The sequence below is a fragment of the Electrophorus electricus genome, chromosome 21, assembly GCF_041902795.1.
Source record: "Electrophorus electricus isolate QZ-2024a chromosome 21, ASM4190279v1, whole genome shotgun sequence".
Lineage (NCBI taxonomy): Eukaryota > Metazoa > Chordata > Actinopteri > Gymnotiformes > Gymnotidae > Electrophorus > Electrophorus electricus.
The window spans coordinates 18,535,001-18,554,527 of record NC_137517.1 but is presented as its reverse complement, the minus strand read 5'-3'; the positions used below and the strand labels follow the sequence as shown (position 1 = coordinate 18,554,527).

The window sequence follows — 19,527 nt, the reverse complement described above, 5'->3', positions numbered from 1 at the left end:
ACCAGTCAGGGTAGTAGACGCAAAAACAGGCCAGTACACTACAAACACTTTTAATAGGCAGGTGGCTGTATGGCTCGTATGTGTGACTGAATGTGGCGTATGGCTTTCTTATTTATTTTTAATTTTTTTCTTGGTTATAAATGTTTTGTTTAAAGTTAATAACCAGGACAGTCATCTGTAGGTGACTGGAGTCTAAGTGGTTTGTGAGGCTGCTTTTTTAACAAAATGTCTGCCCATTGCAACATTAAACTTTAGTTAGTGGTTAACGTAACAGAGGAAAGTTTGGAGATATACACATGAAACTATAATCTCATCTCACATAAACCGGTTTATCCCTCTATAGTTAAGTAAACCCATTATAGATGACTAGTAAGTGTGACGCCTGCAGTCGCGAAATCACGGCTGGAGTGGTGCATCAGCTCGACTAAGACTTGCGTTAGTGTTAGCATTAGCATTAGCGTTATCGTTGGTTCTCCTTCAGCTAGGGTCTCATTTCGCCGTGTGTTTTGAGAGATGACGGCTGATCGCAGATCAGACAGGTAGTTTCGCTTCAGCTGATGTGTTCTCTGGTGAAATGTCTTGAGTTAACTAAACGTAGCTATGTTGTTAGCTAGCTAGCTTCCCAGCCATACGGATGACAAACACATGGGCGGCAGATTCCGGGGTGAACTTCAGCAGAAAACGCCAGAGTGGATTTTCTTGGCAGCTGCTAGCTGGCTTGTCTGAGGCTTTTCATGACGGATGCACTGAGCAAATGCACTCGTCCTGAGTCCTGGTTTATGGACTGTGTGACAGGGGAGGTGTACGTGTCTGATAAACATGGCAGTGATGAGAGCGGAGATGGGACGGAACACAAGCCGTTCAAAACTCCCTTAAAGGTGAGCCTGCTTAATCTTCCTTATCTTTCTGAGGACCCCCTAAAATCTTCTTAATGGACATTTGATTCAGCATTCCTGTAAAATAACCAGACTAATATGGTGTCATTGGTTTGATTTGCAGCGTTTGTGTCCTTTGAGCTCTGCAGGTTGTAAAGTTGAGTAAGGATGATTATTTTGTCCACACTGTGTTGCAGGCTCTGCTGTTTGCTGGTAAAGAACCATGGCCAACTATCTACGTGGATGCCCAGAAAGATGGAGAGGTGAGTCTGGGGCTTTTGTTTGTTGACTGAGCCGGAAATGAAGTTTGTTCACAAGCTGTCCTTGACATGGTAGTTCCATCAGACCAAGTCTGTTTCCATGATCAGTCTCACACTCACTCTCTCTCTCTCTCTCTCTCTCTCTCTCTCTCTCTCTCTCTGTGTTTGCATGTCAGCGGTGGGCTGTGATCTCCAAAACCCAGATGAAGAATACGAAAAAGCTCTTCCACAGGGAGCAGCAGAAGACTGATGCTAAAGACATGAAGGAGGTGTCTGCCAAGGAGAACCCGTGCCACACGTGTAATCAACAAGTCAGCACGTGTGTGTTGCTAGCGGTGTGTGTCGTGTGCTCAGGCAGAAGGTGCAGAGAGGAGAAGAATCTGGAGGATGCCAAGAAGATTGTTATTGAGAACAACCCCAGCCTACCAGATCCCCAGACTGTAAGCCAGAGCTCTCCTCTGCTTCTCACAGCTAGCTGTGTTAACAGGCCATACAACAAAAAGTAAACTGGATTACTGCGGCGGTCTTGCTGGATTAATGAGGCCGTCTTGCTGGAGTCTTAAATTTATTCTGTGATGCTTTTGTTTCAAGTGTTCGTTCATAGTTGTGCTGCTGTGATGAGACGTTTCTCACGGAGCACTGCTATTGGGTGTCTGTAAAACATTCCCACACCGTACGCAAGCGTAGGAGTAGGTTTTAGCTGGTGCTTGATGTCTGGGGGAATCTAAACTGGGCGCACATTATGCAAATCGACATGTTTATGTAATGGGTTAGGCCGGTTACGACGAAGAGTCGCACCAGTAGTAATGTGTGTGTGTGTGAGAGAGCAGGACACAGGTCTCATACTGCAGTGCTGTTTCTGCTTCCTCTGTAGGCCCCTGGAGGGCATGAGCTGCACTGTGATTTCTGGGAGCTGATCGGCCTGGCTCCAGCAGGGGGCGCTGACAACCTGGTGAACAAGGAGTCTGACGTGGACGTGCAGCTGAACAACAGGCACATGATGATCCATGGCGAGAACGTCTCCAAGATCCTGCGTGTGCGCTCCACCCTGACGCAGTGCTTCAGGGATCGCTTCTTCAGCCGTGGCTACTATGAGGTCAGCGCCGTAACAGACGCTAACCCACGAGGTCTGACCCAGAGTGGAGGTTGGTAGAGAGACTAACCTGTGCAGTGCTGTGACCACGCTGCTGACATACTGAAGACATTCGTTGTCGACCCTCATTATAAACACGTTGTAGACCCGCGTTGTAGCCACATTGTAGACCCTCGTTATAACCCACATCAGGGTGGGCAGCTGTGTTCCTCAGCACGGTGGGCACACAGAAATAAAACAACAAAAATGAAATAGAAGTGTGATGGCGGTGATATTTTGTGCAGTGGCCGCTGACTGACCGACTGGCCGTCTGGTGTGCAGATCACCCCGCCCACGCTGGTGCAGACACAGGTGGAGGGCGGCTCCACCCTCTTCAGCCTGAACTACTTTGGTGAGCAGGCGTACCTGACCCAGTCGTCCCAGCTCTACCTGGAGACCTGCATCCCCGCGCATGGTTTGTGCTCATTTTCGTTCGAGGACCTGGTTTGTGCAGTGGTGGACCGCGTTCTCAATTCCCCCATCACCCCCCTGCTCTACGACCTCAACCCCGTACGACCTCTGACCTCTTCCTACATGATTCTTCACTACCAAATGAACTCATGCAGGTTTAAACTCCAGGGTGATCTACAGCAGGCAGATTTACACACACACACAGATTTACCGGTCTGTTCAGAGCGGACCCTGACGGGACCCGTTGTGTTGCAGAACTTCAAGCCCCCGACGAGGCCGTTTAAGAGAATGAACTACACGGAGGCCATCGACTGGCTGAAGGGGCACGGCATCCGGGAGGACGATGGGACCCACTACGAGTTTGGGGAGGTTCATACCCTTAACCTGCCCCCACTGGGGTAGAATGCCCCATGCTGTGAACCTGTCCCCACTGGGACAGAATGCCTTGTGAATACTGATACAAGCGTCTGTTTTTGTGTTGACTGCCAGTCTGGTGTAGCCGTAGATTATTGTGTAGTTGAACAAAATTACAACTAGTGATCGTTCATGCGTTTTTAAATAATTCTGTTTTCTCCCCCTTCTGTGTGTGTTTCATGACCTGTAGGATATCCCAGAAGCCCCTGAGAGGCTCATGATGGACACCATTAACGAGACCATCCTGTTGTGCCGTTTCGCCGCTGAGATCAAGTCCTTCTACATGCAGCGTTGCCCTGATGACCACCGCCTCACCGAGTCGGTCCGTAAGACGGAGCATCTTTCCCCGCTGCACTGATCAGCTGTGTGAACAGAAATCCACAGCTGGGCTAAAACAGACACACACAGCTGTCCTGGTGTGAGACTGAGCAGAAGGGTTTAGTCCAGGGTGTGACTGGGGGTTTAGTTGGGGCTGCGACAGGTCAACATTCATCTTCTCATGATGCTGAGTTCAGTAGAGCTGAATCACTCTCACGTATCTGAATGGCTTGTGATGTCATGTGATTAATAGCACCCTTATTTTCAACATTCCAGTTATGAGAAAGCGCTCTCTGTCTCTCTCTAATTTTGTGTGTGTGTGTGTGTGTGTGTGTGTGTGTGTGTGTGTGTGTGTTGTGTGTGTGTGTGTGTGTGTGTGTAGGTTGATGTGCTGATGCCCAATGTTGGTGAGATCGTGGGGGGCTCCATGCATATCTGGGACGCTGAGGAGCTCCTGGAGGGTTACAAGAGAGAAGGCATTGACCCCACCCCCTACTACTGGTACACTGACCAGGTATGTGCAGCCGTAGGCCCACCCCCTACTACTGGTACACTGACCAGGTGTGTGCAGGTGTAGCCCCACCTCCTACTACTAGTACACTGATCAGGTATGTGCAGGTGTAGCCCCACCCCCTACTACTGGTACACTGATCAGGTTTGTGCAGGCGTAGCCCCACCCCCTACTACTGGTACACTGATCAGGTATGTACAGGCGTAGCCCCACCCCCTACTACTGGTACACTGATCAGGTATGTGCAGGTGTAGCCCCACCCCCTACCACTGGTACACTGATCAGGTATGTGCAGGTGTAGCCCCACCCTCTACTACTAGTACACTGACCAGGTGTGTGCAGGTGTAGTGCCACCCCCTACCACTGGTACACTGATCAGGTGTGTGCAGCCGTAGGCCCACCCCCTACTACTGGTACACTGACCAGGTGTGTGCAGGTGTAGCCCCACCTCCTACTACTAGTACACTGATCAGGTATGTGCAGGTGTAGCCCCACCCCCTACTACTGGTACACTGATCAGGTATGTGCAGGTGTAGCCCCACCCCCTACTACTGGTACACTGACCAGGTGTGTGCAGGTGTAGCCCCACCTCCTACTACTGGTACACTGACCAGGTGTGTGCAGGTGTAGCCCCACCCCCTACTACTGGTACACTGACTAGGTATTTACAGGCGTAGCCCCACCCCCTACTACTGGTACACTGATCAGGTTTGTGCAGGCGTAGCCCCACCCCCTACTACTGGTACACTGATCAGGTATTTGCAGGTGTAGCCCCACCCCCTACCACTGGTACACTGATCAGGTATGTGCAGGTGTAGCCCCACCCCCTACTACTTGTACACTGATCAGTTATGTGCAGGCGTAGCCCCACCGCCTACTACTGGTACACTGATCAGGTATGTGCAGGTGTAGCCCCACCCACTACTACTGGTACACTGACTAGGTATTTACAGGCGTAGACCCACCCTCTACTACTAGTACACTGACCAGGTGTGTGCAGGTGTAGCGCCACCCCCTACCACTGGTACACCGATCAGATATGTGCAGGCATAGCCCCACCCCCTACCACTGGTACACTGATCAGGTGTGTGCATTGTTACTGATGGGCGTGTGTGTCTGTATAACGTGTCACTGGCGGGTGTGTGTATCTGTGTAACGTGTCACTGGCGGGTTTGTGTATCTGTCTAACGTGTCACTGGTGGGCATGGGTGTCTGTGTAATGTTGTTACTGGTGGGCGTGTTTTTCAGAGGAAGTACGGGACGTGTCCACATGGAGGTTATGGTCTAGGTCTGGAGCGCTTCCTCACCTGGCTACTCAACTGTAACCACATCCGCGACATGTGCCTCTACCCACGCTTTATCCAGCGCTGCAGACCCTGAACACACACACACACACACACACACACACACACACCCACACAAACACACAAATACACACACCCTCCTGCCACATTCAATCTACCTGTGCTGTTCTGCAAGACATCACATCACAAGTAACAGTTATCAGACCACAGTATGAAACATTTAACTACACTATATGAATACTGTGTAGACATGTTGAGACAATTTCTATGGAGTAATAAAGACGTGATGGTTGTGTGTGTCCATGTGCTATTCTTATTAACTCCTCTAGAGGGTCTTTAAAGAAAAGCTCTAAAGGTTGTGCTCTTTGACTATTTGGGTCCAAGTCCAGTTCGGGTGGTGCTGTTTGTATTAGCACAGGTTGGTAAACGCCCCATCACAGTGCAACACGTTGGGAGAGTCTATAGTGGACATAAAGGAGCCTGTAGTCCTAGATGATAGAAGCTTCAAAAGTATCCAAGTCAAAAATAGGACAGTTGTAGGCAGAAAATGAAAAGATTTTTCTTGATTTAGCAGTGAATATTAGTTGTGGATATTTAATGCATTCTTTTAGATTATACAAAAGGAGGTAAAGGATGTTCTTTGTATATTATAATATTTCGACCTCCTGGAGATCTACAGCTCAGCAGATGTTAGTTCTGCTAATCACACACACCTATTGTGTGAATACTGGAGCAGGTGTGTTGCAACTTCCCCTTTTGGAGATGTTCCCTCTACCCAGCTGTCTAGTCATCACAGTTTTTCCTTGTTTAAGTCTCTCAGATCCTTACGTTTGCTAATTTTCCCTGCTTCCAACACATGGACATAAAGACCTGACTGTTCACTGGCTGTCTAATATACCACCCCAGTTCCTCCTGAATTTACTGTGCTGGGATGATGCATCTGAGCATCAGTGCCACTACATCCTACAGCAGGGGTGAGTGATCTTACCCTCACAGAGCTGGTGTGTTCATTCTAACAATCAACTGATGAGCTGTCTCAGGTAAGTCCAAGCTATTATGAGCTTTGTAGTGACTTCACTACCCAGTGATCAGTTTCACATTAAAGCTGGGGAGAGTCAGTGTGACATAATGTGTAAAACACTAATCTGTGGTCTAGTTGTTGATTACTTGAAATCTAAAGTCTGTTATGAAATACACTGAGACAGTGTTTCTTTGGCTGCTGAATATCTCATCTGACATCAGTGCAATGATAATGAAGACAATGTATTAAATTTTTATTTATTTAACTAGAACATAGAAGTAAAACAGTCCAACAAAGTAAAAGATCATTAAAATAAAGGAGAATATTCTAACATTGGAAGAAATGACACACACAATAGTAATGTGCTTAAAAGTGAAAACATTACTGCACGATGCTTCATATAAACTGGTGGTCAGCTGGAAGTAAGTTAGCAGAGTTCAAACATTCAGTCTCACATGTGAAATGACTTCAAGCAAACAGAACAATGTCCTTCCATCTTCAGTATTTTCCTTTAGATTCTCACTCCTCTGAGACTGCATTCTGGCTTCTGTTTTTAGTCAGAACTGTAGAAAAAACATTAAACACAGAATTCACAGTGTACGTGTTAGAAAACTTCCCTGGTGTTATTGGATTATCATTTAATAAACTTTTATTGCTGTCTTGGTCTTGTAGTTCAGAGAAAGTGTTTTGTCTCCTGTGCAAGCAACATGTTGTCACGGAACGCTCGCCTCCCGCGAGTCCCGTGGTTGGACCACGTGTAGTGGGAGGATCTGTTTGTGGCCACGCCTGCACACAAATGCACACGCCTGCCCACACCTGCACACACCTGCACACAAATGCACATGCCTGCCCACACCTGCACACACCTGCACACAAATGCACATGCCTGCACACGCCTGCACACACCTGCAAACACCTGCACACGCCTGCACACGCCTACACACAAATGCACACGCCTGCACACACCTGCACACGCCTACACACACCTGCAAACACCTGCACACGCCTGCACACACATGCACATGCCTGCACACACCTGCACATGCCTGCACACACCTGCACACAAATGCACATGCCTGCACACGCCTGCACACACCTGCAAACACCTGCACACGCCTGCACACGCCTACACACAAATGCACACGCCTGCACACGCCTACACACACCTGCAAACACCTGCACACGCCTGCACACACATGCACACGCCTGCACACGCCTGCAAACACCTGCACACGCCTGCAAATGCCTGCACATGCCTGCACACACCTGCACACGCCTGCGCACACCTGCACCTTGTTTGTTTGTATGTACTTAAACCCGTGTCGAAGTGTGTAGAGTGTTGGTCATTGTTGATGTAACGTGTTGATGTTTTTGTGTCATTGTGAAAGCGTATTCATCGTGTTTGTTTAATGTCAGTCGTTTCATGTTCATGATCATCGTTTGTAATACGTGTGAGCGCCGCTTTCCGTCCACGGCACGGGAGTCTGTGCGTCCTGCCCCTCGCCCACCGCGCGTTACACATGTCGACAGTTTCAATGATTGTGGGGAGAAAATCAGGATTTTATTAAACCAGCATATAAAATAGTTTTAATGTCTGTTTCCAAAAGTATAAACTATGTATAAAACCTTTAAGTTGTTGGTGGTTGCGGTTCCCATGGTAACCTGCACTGTATTGTTTTCATTGATCTCTCTGCTCTGTCGTGACTGTGTGTTGTTTGGCTCTAGTTAGTGTGTGTATTTACACTCATGTTTCTTTTAGTATTTGCTGTCTTGCCTAAAGTAACATTTTCTGGTTCCAGTCATTGTTCTCTTCACTCTTGTTTTTAACTACTGGTTTCATGACCATGTGCTGCTTTTATAAACCATGATTTCTATGGATTACACATAACAGACACTTTACTGTCATGTGTCCTGCTTGTCTTAGCAGTATTAAGAGTCATGACAGAGTGGTGAAAGTCATAAAAACACAGAGAAGAAAGACCAACCTTACGATGCGCTTTCAGATTCAAACAAATGTAAGTTTGGTTCTTCCAGTGTGTGTAATGTGTGTCTAAGAGGAAGAGTTCTTACCGTGAGCTCTGTAGCATTTGACCCCCAGCATGATGGACACTAGCAGATATGGAGAGACTGCCAGTAGACTACTGAGCAGACTGAGGATGGAGAATGGAGCTTCTGAATGGGACAGAGCTGATCACACACACACACACACACACACACACACACACACACACACACACACACACACACACACACACACACACACAAAATTAATCACAGCTGAAGAGCTACAGTGCTTCTGTGACTCTGCGGAGTGTTGAGGGTGAGTGATGGGATACCGACGTGAGCCGTGTGAACAAAGATGTTTATTTTAAACAGATGAAAAACACGAACAGCTACAAATGAGAAGTGAAATGACGAAACATGGAAGTGAACATAATGGAATGGAATGATAAAAAATACAATTAAACTAAAATAAAAATATAAACCAAAGAAAAGTGACACTCATTGCAAACAAGCCGTATAACTTAATTAATTCATTTATTCATGTGGTAGCCACACAACCACTTTACAAAAATTATAATATCAACACTACACAGAACCTGTTGCATTGTTTATTTTAACTGGGTAATAATAAAAGGCTGTGTGTGAGTGAGAGGAGTTATTTATGTGCTGCTGCATATTTGCTCTGCTACAGTTAAAACTAAACTGAGCAGCAAATCCAAAGAGTTTGTAGGAGCAGGTTTTCTAGAAAAGGGAATCACACAACAACGATGGGAGCTTAACACTTTCATGACTGAATAATATCGATTCATATAGTAAAATATCCAGTCAGGAATAATTATATCAACTCAGATGGAGATGAAACACACAGTTCAGGACATGCAATAGCAGAGTGCATAGAGATATCTGTTAGAAATGACTAATATTCTCAAATTAAAACTAGATTAAGTATTTAAGTATTTTAAATATTTTAAAATAAAAACAATAGACTCTCCGTAACATGGTGTAGCAGTAGTGAAGCAGTAGATTAATCAACAGACTTTTAATTAACTGTTTATATCGGATTTGTTTATAATCTGATGAATTCAGTTGTTTTTCACTTTATTTGGGCGTCCAAGTTCATATCTGTAGATGTTAACCTGAGAAGTCACTGAACATGTAACAGGTATAATACATACCATCTTAGCATACTCAACAAGCTGTTATAGACATGCTGTTAACATTCTGTAACTGGATTTTAACTGGACTTTGAGAAGGGGTTGGGGTCAGGATTACAGTCCTGCTCATTCACATGTGAGTGTGATGGTTTCTCTACTCAATATTTGTGTCCAATTAGACTGCACAGTCAGAACCAGCTCAGGCTCCATTGTAGAAATCACACAGTATTTAAATTCTGCTTTTATGTTCACCTCTCAATAAGATCATGTGTTGGAATCTTATAAAACCTACTAAAACTGAACACTGGCTGCTGGTTACTGAGAAGTACACGTCTCTCTGCTCCAGATTATGTGAGGTCACTGTGTACTCTCTTCTTCAACACAGAAGGGGGCGCTATTAGTGAGATCAGGTCTTGTAGTGCAGGGGGGAAACAAATGCTTTTAAATCAGGGGTGCCAAAACATTGTGTATTATTTTTTAAGATCCATTATAAGTTGATAATGATATTAACAAGAAATGTAGTAAGTTTGCATTTCACAGCTATAATACCATGCAGTATTACTGGAATAAAAGTACAGTTACAGTATATTTTTTACCCTTAATAAGTAAACACAATACATGTGGACTGAGTGTGTTCTGCTACTCTCTATAAAGAGTTTAAATGAGTAAAATAGATGTTAAATTCATGAAATGACTGTGATCTTACCATGTACAGCCACAGTTACTGTACAGACCTAAATCTATCACACAGATAACCAACACAATGTTTTCTATAATTATACACTGTAAACTGTTACTCACTAGTATACATAACCAAATCTAAATCTTTCACACAAGTCACTGCGGTCTGGTCCTGTACATGTTTTAATGTTGAATAAATCCATTAATTCAGGAACAAATAAATCATGTCCTGTAGCAGATACGACAGCTTCCTGTTATTCAGGAAATCAAACATTTTGTGAGCTGCTTCATCATATTTCTACTAAAATATTATTGACTGCTGCCCTCTAGTGGCCAATCTGTGCACATGTCCAAGACTCCACGGTACAAGTAGTGACACTTGTAATCTAATATTGTGCCAACTTTTACTGAGGGTTGACAAGTACTGATATTTCATATTTTTGCTGAATATGTAACTGATAAATTTAATTTCTACGGTAGTTATACACTGTAAACTGTTCCTCACCAGTAACGTTTAACCAGAGTGCATCACTGTAGTGTGTGTAGTAGACTGGGTTTCCTCTGCCAGCTCTGCACCAGTACTGGCCTCCATCAGAGGGCGCCACTGAGCTGATGTTGTAGGAGTTTGCTGCAGTGTTGGTCTCATTCTCAGGGTTCTGTGTGTGTCTGGACCAGTAAAAGCTCCATCCAGCAGACTGGTCCAGCTTACAGTGCAGAGTCATTGGGTTTCTGACCAGTGCAGCTCCTTTAAGGCTTGATGTGAGTTCAGGTGTAGGTTTAACTGCTGATGGAGATGAAACACACAGTTCAAGATATGCAATGGCAGAGTGCACAGAGATATCTATGAAATGACTAAGATTCTGAACATGTAACAGGTATAATACATACCATCTTAGCATACTCAACAAGCTGTTATACACATGCTGTTAACATTGTTACTGGATTTTTACTGGACTTTGAGATGGGGTTGGGGTCAGGATTACAGTCCTGCTCATTCACATGTGAGTGTGATGGTTTCTCTACTCAATATTTGTGTCCAATTAGACTGCACAGTCTGAACCAGCTCAGGTTCCATTGTAGAAATCACACAGTACTTAAATTCTGCTTTCATGTTCACCTCTTTATGTTCACAAACAGATACAACGCCACTTGAACCAGTTATCTACAATATATACAGCAATGTAATAGCATTTTATTTTTTTTTTTATAATAAATGAGTGTATTACATATAAATTTAATCCTTAATTAATGTAACTGGATTCCATGTGAACGCTTTATGTTACATTTATGTAAATACTGATTCACACCACAAGATGGGGATGTTTCCTTGAGTACTTGGGTTACTGTAATTTGATTTTCTATTTCTGCTGTGGATAGAATATATAGAAAACATCTATTCTGTCTCTTAGAAAATGATGGGTAACAGTTACGTTTTGTGGCTTGAATGACTAAATGTAAGTAATGTATATCCATAGTCTCAAATACTCAAATGCATATGAAAATACAAATATATAAACTGAAGAGAGTTCAGTCAGGGACAGGAAATGGTGTTCATGGTGTTTACAGTAAACTCAGTACAAACGTAAATTCACTACATGGAGTCTCACCCTGCACTGTGATGTTCACAGGATTACTGCTCCAAGATTCAGAATTATAAAATGATTTTCTTGCCAACATACATTTGAAGCTCTGGTTAAATTTGAAGCTCTGGTTAAATTAGTGTAATAATAAAGATGTGAAATCTTTAAATTCTGACCTCACACACAATTACCCAATTATTGGAAAGCAAACTAACTAACACACACACACACACACACACACACACACACACACACACACACACACACACACACACACACACACACTGAGAACATGTTAAACAGCTTTTCTTATTAACTCTAGTTAACAGTTTTCTTAGCCAGTAACTGATAGTTCTACATATTGTGAACGATAATATCCTGTTATCAAACATTTCCTTTTCTCCTTAACTAGCGAGTGCACTACATGTAGACTCACTGTGCACTGTGATGTTAACAGGATTGCTGCTCCCTCCAGATTCAGACTGACACCAGTACACTCCAGTGTGTGTTGTGTAGAGGTATCTGATGTTGCATCTAGATCCTGTAACTGATCCCCAGAGTGATAAACAATCTGACACACTCCCACTGTGTGTGTATCCTCTCACTCTCCATCCAGTAGAGTCACTCTGTCCCTCACAGCTCAGTGAGAGAGAGTCACCACTAAAGTGTTGAGTTCTGCTGGGACTGATGATCAGAGAGACTGGAGGAGACAGACCTTAGAAACAGAAATTATACATCACGTGTTATTATTATTGTCTTATCATAGCAGGAGTGTAGTGAACAAATTTAACATCGAAAGATTACAAGCATTGTGTTGATTGGTCTGATGATAGAAAATAATTTTAATAAATTCTGTTTAATAATATCTAGGTAGTGACATCTATCTAAGATCAAGATTGTGTCTATTGAGGTAACATAACAGCCCGAGTACCACAGGGCAAGGAGCAGTACGTACAGACTCCCTTGATGGTGACACACGTTTATTAACACACCATCAAGACAACGGCACTCACGTATAACATAAACAGTGAACATGAATACAGCTACAGCTACAACTACAGCTAACACAGACACCATGAACATTGTGACCATAAACGTGAATGTGAACATGAGCAAAGACTGACAACAACGCACACACCAACAAGGGTTTAAATACTACAAACATAACAAGACTAAACCAGATGCAGGTGTGTGCTGACAGCTGGCCGTGGTTACAAATAGGACGAGTCACAAATAGTCGATGAGAAACTCCCACTGCATGCGGCGGGCCATACCACGTGATCAGTGGGAAGGTAATAAAAAGAGTGTTTAGAGGGGAAAGAGACTCAACATTGCATTAGACATGATAACATTAACCATCAGGGAGTACAGGCCAGAGCCCTAGTAGAGGCCTCTGCAGGCTTCAGTAAAGGATCATGGGTAGGTTTTGGTGGAACTCAAGGTAAGATATACGACCTCTCCACCAGACTCAGGACTGTAGAGAAAAACATCTTCTTTAGGACAAGGTCAAGAGAAGCCTCCTCTTGGAATGTAGCGGTAACAGCTTCTAACTGGTGTGGGTGTTGAATATCAGTTTGCATATTGAGGTTGTTACAGAACGATGTGTGTGTGTGTGTGTGTTCCAGATTCACTGCCAGGATTTCCACCCTGTTTGAGACTCCGCCATGTTCCTTGCCGGGTTTTCCAGCCAATTGTGTCGGCTGTTTAAAAGGCCCTCCCACGAGAGAGGAAGAGGAAGACAGCGAGTAAGGAGACTATGTGTTAGCTTGGAGTTTGTTTGGCTGTGATTGAACATTTGTATGGCGTGTTGTGTATCACCTTGTTTTTCCACATTTTTGAACTTCATCTTTGGCTTCGCACCTCCTGCTTCGGTAGCTGTGTATACATACATATATATAGATTGTGTAAAGAGTGTAAATATTGTTTGTGTGGTACATTGGTGTTGGACACTGGTGGTAAGGAGTGACTGCAGTTTTTGTTGGGTGTGGGTTTTGTCTGTTTGTGTCAGGAAGTTAGAAAGGTTTGTTGTATGTTTCTTGTGTTATTAGGATTAGTTAGGGTATAGTTTTATTTCCTTAGTGTGGGTTTTGTCTGTTTGTGTCAGGAAGTTAGAAAAGTTTGTTCTATGTTTCTTGTGTTATTAGGATTAGTTAGTGTATAGTTTTATTTCCTCAGTGTGGGTTTTGGTTATTATTTTGGCCAGTGTCACTCCTGAAGGAATTGCACCAGTAAGATTATTTGTAAATCACAACCTCTGTACAATACACTCAAAAAACCTTCCATTTGTGCTTCTGTTTGTTTTGTTGCTGTTCATTTTTTTCCACAACTTCTGTTACGTTAGACATTTGCACTTCTTTTTCCTTGTTACAGCCTCACAGCCTGACGGGGTCATAACAAGGTAATAAAATGATATTGTAAGCACAAAAATAGGGAAGGTCCAGAATAAACTGGTTTCATGCTGGAAAGACCTCTGTAGGCTTCAGTGTAAATCCTCAGGAGGCCTCTGACAGGCCTCTAGGGGCCTCAGTCGATGGGGAGCCTTGCTTCAAGGACGGGACAGCCCAGCCAAGCACTGGAAGAAACAATATGGACATCACTGGAAGAACCAATATGGGCATCTGGTGTTATATAATATGATCGCCTTTCAAAAGTAGAAGTAGTTCAGGATGAATGTAATGGTAGCAAGAACAGGTTGGTGTAAGTACTGAATATCAATTTGCATACATTGAATAATGTTTGGTGTGGAGAACAATAGTGGAACCTGGACAAGTATTATGAAAAAATAAAAATGGTGATGTAAGGGTCCTTGAAGAAAAGGTATAAAGGTGAGCCCACCTGAGACTGTTAGACATTCTCCAGATAATGCCTCGTTTATAACATTGAGCTCAGAATAAAGACGGGACCAGCGCTTCTCTTCAATTAATTCCAGAGTCTGCATCTTTATTTCTATTTAGTGTGTAGTGAGTAAACAGTCTTGAACTTAGGAAGCTCTAGGAACGAACGTATGTTGACGAATGTTTGGTTTGGATGTAATGAAGGTGAATGCAACGCTAGTATGTAAAAGAAGGTGGGGTGAATACATAATTACTTCTGAACAATGTATAAAAATGTGTTTCTTTGTGTGATTTTTAGACATTCTCTAACATCTTTATTTTATATTTGAATGTTTAACTTTAAGACTAGCTGATTGGGGATTTAGGAATGACACTATGACACTGAATGTCTAATGTTTCATCCACACACACACACACACACACACACACACACACACACACAGCTGTTGTTTGTCCTCACCAGTGATCCATAGTGGCTGTGTGTTGCTGTACTGTGTCTGATAGGCTGGTTCTCCTCTCTCTGCTCTGCACACATAAACTCCTTTGTGATGTAGATCAGCAGGACTGAGAGTGTAGGAGCCTCCAGCTCCTCTGATGCTGTCTGAGAGGATCTCAGCACAATACCTCACAGAGCCATGAATGTCTGTTACTGGAGTTAAACATTCTCTGTAGGGAACAGCTCTGTACCAGCTGAATGTCCAGCCTGTACAGGAGTCTCTGACCTCACAGCTTAGACTCACTGAGTCTCCTTCAGTCAGCCAGCTCTGTGGAGACACACTCAGTACTGCCTGGGCTCTCTCTGTAACACAGCAAATATAAAATCCTGGGTGTTTAAAATCATGCACACACAATAACAACCTTGCTATGAATGTCTATTGGCTGAATTCACAGTCCAAGCTCACCTGACACAGTTAATGTAACAGCATTACTGATCTCTGAGCTCTGAGAGTCTCTTCCCCTGTACCCGCTGCAGGTGTATGTACCACTGTAATACTGTGTAACAGAGCTGATCATGTATGGATTGTATGTGTTGTATGGGTAGATACTGTAGTTATTCTTATACCAGCTGTTTGTCCACCCAGTGTCTCCTTCTCCCTGTATGTCACATCTGAGAGTCACAGTCTCTCCTCTGAACACGTGATTATCAGGACTTACACTCACAACAGCTTTAACATGACCTGCAGAAACATTAAACATTTGAATTCTTCATTCAGTTACTTTAAAAACAAATAAATTACACAGATCTAAATCTAAATCTACCACACCAGTCAGTGCTGTCTGGTCCTGCACATGTTTTAATACTAAATAAATTCATTAATTATAAAATACATACACTAAAATGCTAAATGTGTAAATTAATACATTTAAAATAGCAAATTTTCATAAATGTCTAATGACATCATTCCATCATTCCATGTTTCATGTAATAGCTGAATAGAGTTAGTAATGGCAGTTTGGGTTTTAAATAATATATAAACAGAATATAAATCACCTTGAGCAAGTCAAGCTTGAACCAATAAAATCAGCACTATAAACATAAAAGAGGGAACATATGAATATGAACAATTAATTAATTTAATAAAGAAAACACATGACAACAAAACCTTTCAGACACAATTAAAATAAAAGTATCATTGTTAATTTAACCATAAACACCTTAACATGCTGGTTACAATTATGTATAATTGTTCATTTAATAAAAACACCTTAACATGCTAGATAACGGTTTGAATAAATGTACATCTAAACTCTGTTTCAAACGGAGTGGGGAAAATGACTGCTGTTTTCACAAGCACCCTAATTAAACAAAAGTGAAAGACATGACTCTGTCACGATAAACCATCATTAGAGTGCTTTAGAGCGCTGAAGGTTGTGAACACAAGGGGGCGTCAGTGATTTATGTTTCTGTGGGCAGTGGTGTGTGCTGTGGTATGAGCAGATTCACTACTGCTGTTTCACAGTTCCACAGTGTCTGTTACTTATGGACATCCTATCCAGCATTCTCTAAGTGTTTAGAAGGTTTATGAAGAATGAACACACTGTGTAACGTGGAGCGATAGAGAGCTGGACGCAGACGCTGAGAAGAGCGAGATTTATTAAGGGCAAATCCAGAATCTGGGTCATTAAGACAGTCCAGAGTCAAAGCACCGATACGAACAGATCCAGGAAATATATTAAACAGAAAGAAAAACACAAAAATCGGAAAGTAAATCAACAGGCAAACTCAGAGAAAACAGGGTACAGATACACAGACAAGAAGGCAGAACCCAGAACACTGACTGAATAAACGTGAAACAAGACAAGAGCTCAGACAACGGCTTAGTACAAACACAATGAGGAGATAACGGCTACAACAACGACCAGCAAGACACCGAGGAAAACACTGGGTTTAAAAACACGACCTAACAAGGTAGAAACGAGGAACAGGGGAAACTAATGAAGGCCAGAGAACTAAACGAGGGGCTCAACTAACGAAACCAAAACAAGGAATCACATGGAAATGAAAACCAGGATGGAAACAGAAACTGAAAGCAGGTGAATGCAGCGATGGGATCGTGACACTGATTCACTAATCTGCTGAATTTGTGAACCTGTTTCTGAGATTAGTGTATGGGATTAATTTTTAATTAGTCATGCAGTATTAATGGGAGAAAATAAAAGTTTGTGAGCTGTTCCAGGACTGTAGACCTGTTGTGTACACGCCGTCTTTCTGCTACTACGACAGATTCATGTGGTAGTGGGGACTTTGTTAGGGGGTAGGTTTTAGTCTTCCTGGTTGAGTGAGTGTGACGAGTGTGTCTTTGCTAGGGAGGTAGGTGTTGGTCTTCCTGGATGAGAGAGTGTGAGAGGCTCCTTTCTTGGGGAGGTTTTGTCTGTGAATTGAGCTTGTGCTCAGCAGGGAGACTGAGGTTGGCGCTAAAGCTGAATGACTGGGTCAATGTTCAACTGTGTGTGTTGTGGTTCATGCTACAGGGTTTCCTTTCATATCTATAAAATGAAGAGTCTCTCTTGTGTCAGGCTGAATACAGCCAGTCTGTGTTGGTCGAGATCATTCTTCACCTCTCTTAATATAAGTGTTTTCATTTATATTACAAAAAGCAAAGGGCTAATAATGTTTCTCTTGGTCATTTCCTGTTGATCGTCACCTTCCTTTATTTACTCACATTACATTTGTTGAAGTTACAGTATTTTTACACGTTTAGTCTGTTAAAATCTTAATATACACAGTAGGTTACATTGTTCCATCACAATGGTGTTGTTATTAATTTACCCCAACAAACAAAATAGCCCAAGCAGTGGATGTTATCTGCTGATTTTCTACAGGGTTTGTTTGTAGTCTGTACTGAACTGTTTCAACACCACACAGCATATAGGTTTTCCCACTTATATCTGTGGTCATTCTTTGGGTTTGCTGTACTCTACTGACTTCTGTATTCCTAAATTATGTTGCTGTGACCCAAATCCCAAATATACAGACTCTCCAGTTTCTATAGTGATAGTGATGTCATGGCTGTCAACCCTGTGTAGGTAGTTATGAATCTTGGGGTTCTTCTTCACCCCACACTTTCACTTGAACCTCATGTCAGATCTCTCACTAAATCTGTTTATTTCACCTCTAAAACTCTACTCCATGGTTTCAGTAGCTCTTGTGTTGATCACTGTAATCCTCTTGTCACTGGTCTTACTGTTAAACTCTCACAAACTCATCTGCTAGAGTCGTAAGCATCCATATCATGTCCATATCAGCTACAGTGATGTGCAGAAGTACACTGGTAACTGGTCTGTTCCCATACTTTGTACACATATGTACAAGAACTTCTCCTCCTGCTCTCCAACCCAGTACATAAAACAGAACCCTTTCCATAACACATCTGGATACAGTGAGAACACCTGAGCACATGGAAGTGGAACTCTGATCCTCCCTTCTGAGGGAACGACACAACTAACACACATAATCTCATCAGTCAGGATCCTCAGACTGCACATTACCAACTTCATACAGCACCTTTCACTCTAATGAAGAGATAAAGAGAACATTTACTCACAGAGCACCACAGGGAGTGGACTGAGCTCCATACTGTCCCAGTAATCACAGACTGACTGAGTGACTGTGTTAAAGCCTCAACACTTCCTCTGTTCTCAGAATTAATGCAAGTTATTATAATGAGGTTATTTTAAGTGTCTTTACTATATGTGGTGTGTGTGTGCTAGCACATTTCTGAGAAAGAAAGAGAGAGGGAGAGAGAGAGAGAGAGAGAGAAAGAGAGGGGGGAGAGTGAGAAGAAGAGAACAAGAGAGAGTTAGAGAGAAGAGGCCAAGTGTCTCTACTGTGTGGTGTGTATGTAGGACACAGTGAGGTCATAATTATTCATCATAATTATTATAAAGAATATTATTCATTTGAACTCATTTATTTAATGTAAATGTGTTGAATACACATTTCCAGGACCTCCATGCTGGGGGAGGGAACAGGAGGCAGCGCTGATCCACTTCTCTCCCCTGGAGCAGTTTGTCCTGCTCCAGCACACAAGGGTAGCAGTCAGAGGAAGAGCACTAGAGAATTCCTCAGGGTGTCTCACAGGGACAGACACACGTATTCTAGTATCAAGCCCTCATCACTCAGACACCACAGTAAGATGATCACACTCTAAACACTTTAACACCAGATCCATGCAAACTCAACACAAAGTTTGTGGAGAGTAGAAAAGAGAATGTGCAGGTAAGAGAAGAGAGAATTAAGTCTGATTCTGCACACTTTAAATGAATGTTATTAAACACCACTGAGTATCAGTAACATGAAGTAGAGAGCAGGTCACTATTTATCACCTCTAACAGTCCATAACACCCACCACCCTGCACTTCCTCCCTCTGCTACACAGCTGAAATAGAACAGAAACCACAACACTCACCTCCCTCTGATCTTATGCCTCCATTTTATTAATGTGTGTGTGTGTGTGTGTGTGTGTGTGTGTGTGTGTTTGTGTGTATGTGTGTGTGTGTGTGTGTTTGTGTTTGTGTGTATGTGTG

The 19,527-nt window shown here is 43.0% G+C and overlaps 1 protein-coding gene and 1 long non-coding RNA gene across 2 annotated transcripts; both read left to right on the top strand.

The window, feature by feature from the left end:
* The first annotated feature begins 734 nt into the window (after nucleotides 1-734).
* On the top strand, nucleotides 735-3,450 carry LOC118240642 (asparagine--tRNA ligase, cytoplasmic-like). The gene is made up of 7 exons (XM_081704897.1): nucleotides 735-878; nucleotides 1,073-1,138; nucleotides 1,312-1,575; nucleotides 2,010-2,231; nucleotides 2,550-2,777; nucleotides 2,934-3,047; nucleotides 3,283-3,450. Exons 1-7 carry the CDS (start codon nucleotides 735-737, stop codon nucleotides 3,448-3,450), a joined length of 1,206 nt encoding a protein of 401 aa, XP_081561023.1.
* Nucleotides 3,451-13,008: 9,558 nt separating this feature from the next.
* LOC145652921 (uncharacterized) lies at nucleotides 13,009-14,588 on the top strand. The gene is made up of 2 exons (XR_014119204.1): nucleotides 13,009-13,106; nucleotides 13,291-14,588. It is a non-coding gene; the product is annotated as an uncharacterized LOC145652921 (long non-coding RNA).
* Nucleotides 14,589-19,527: the final 4,939 nt, after the last annotated feature.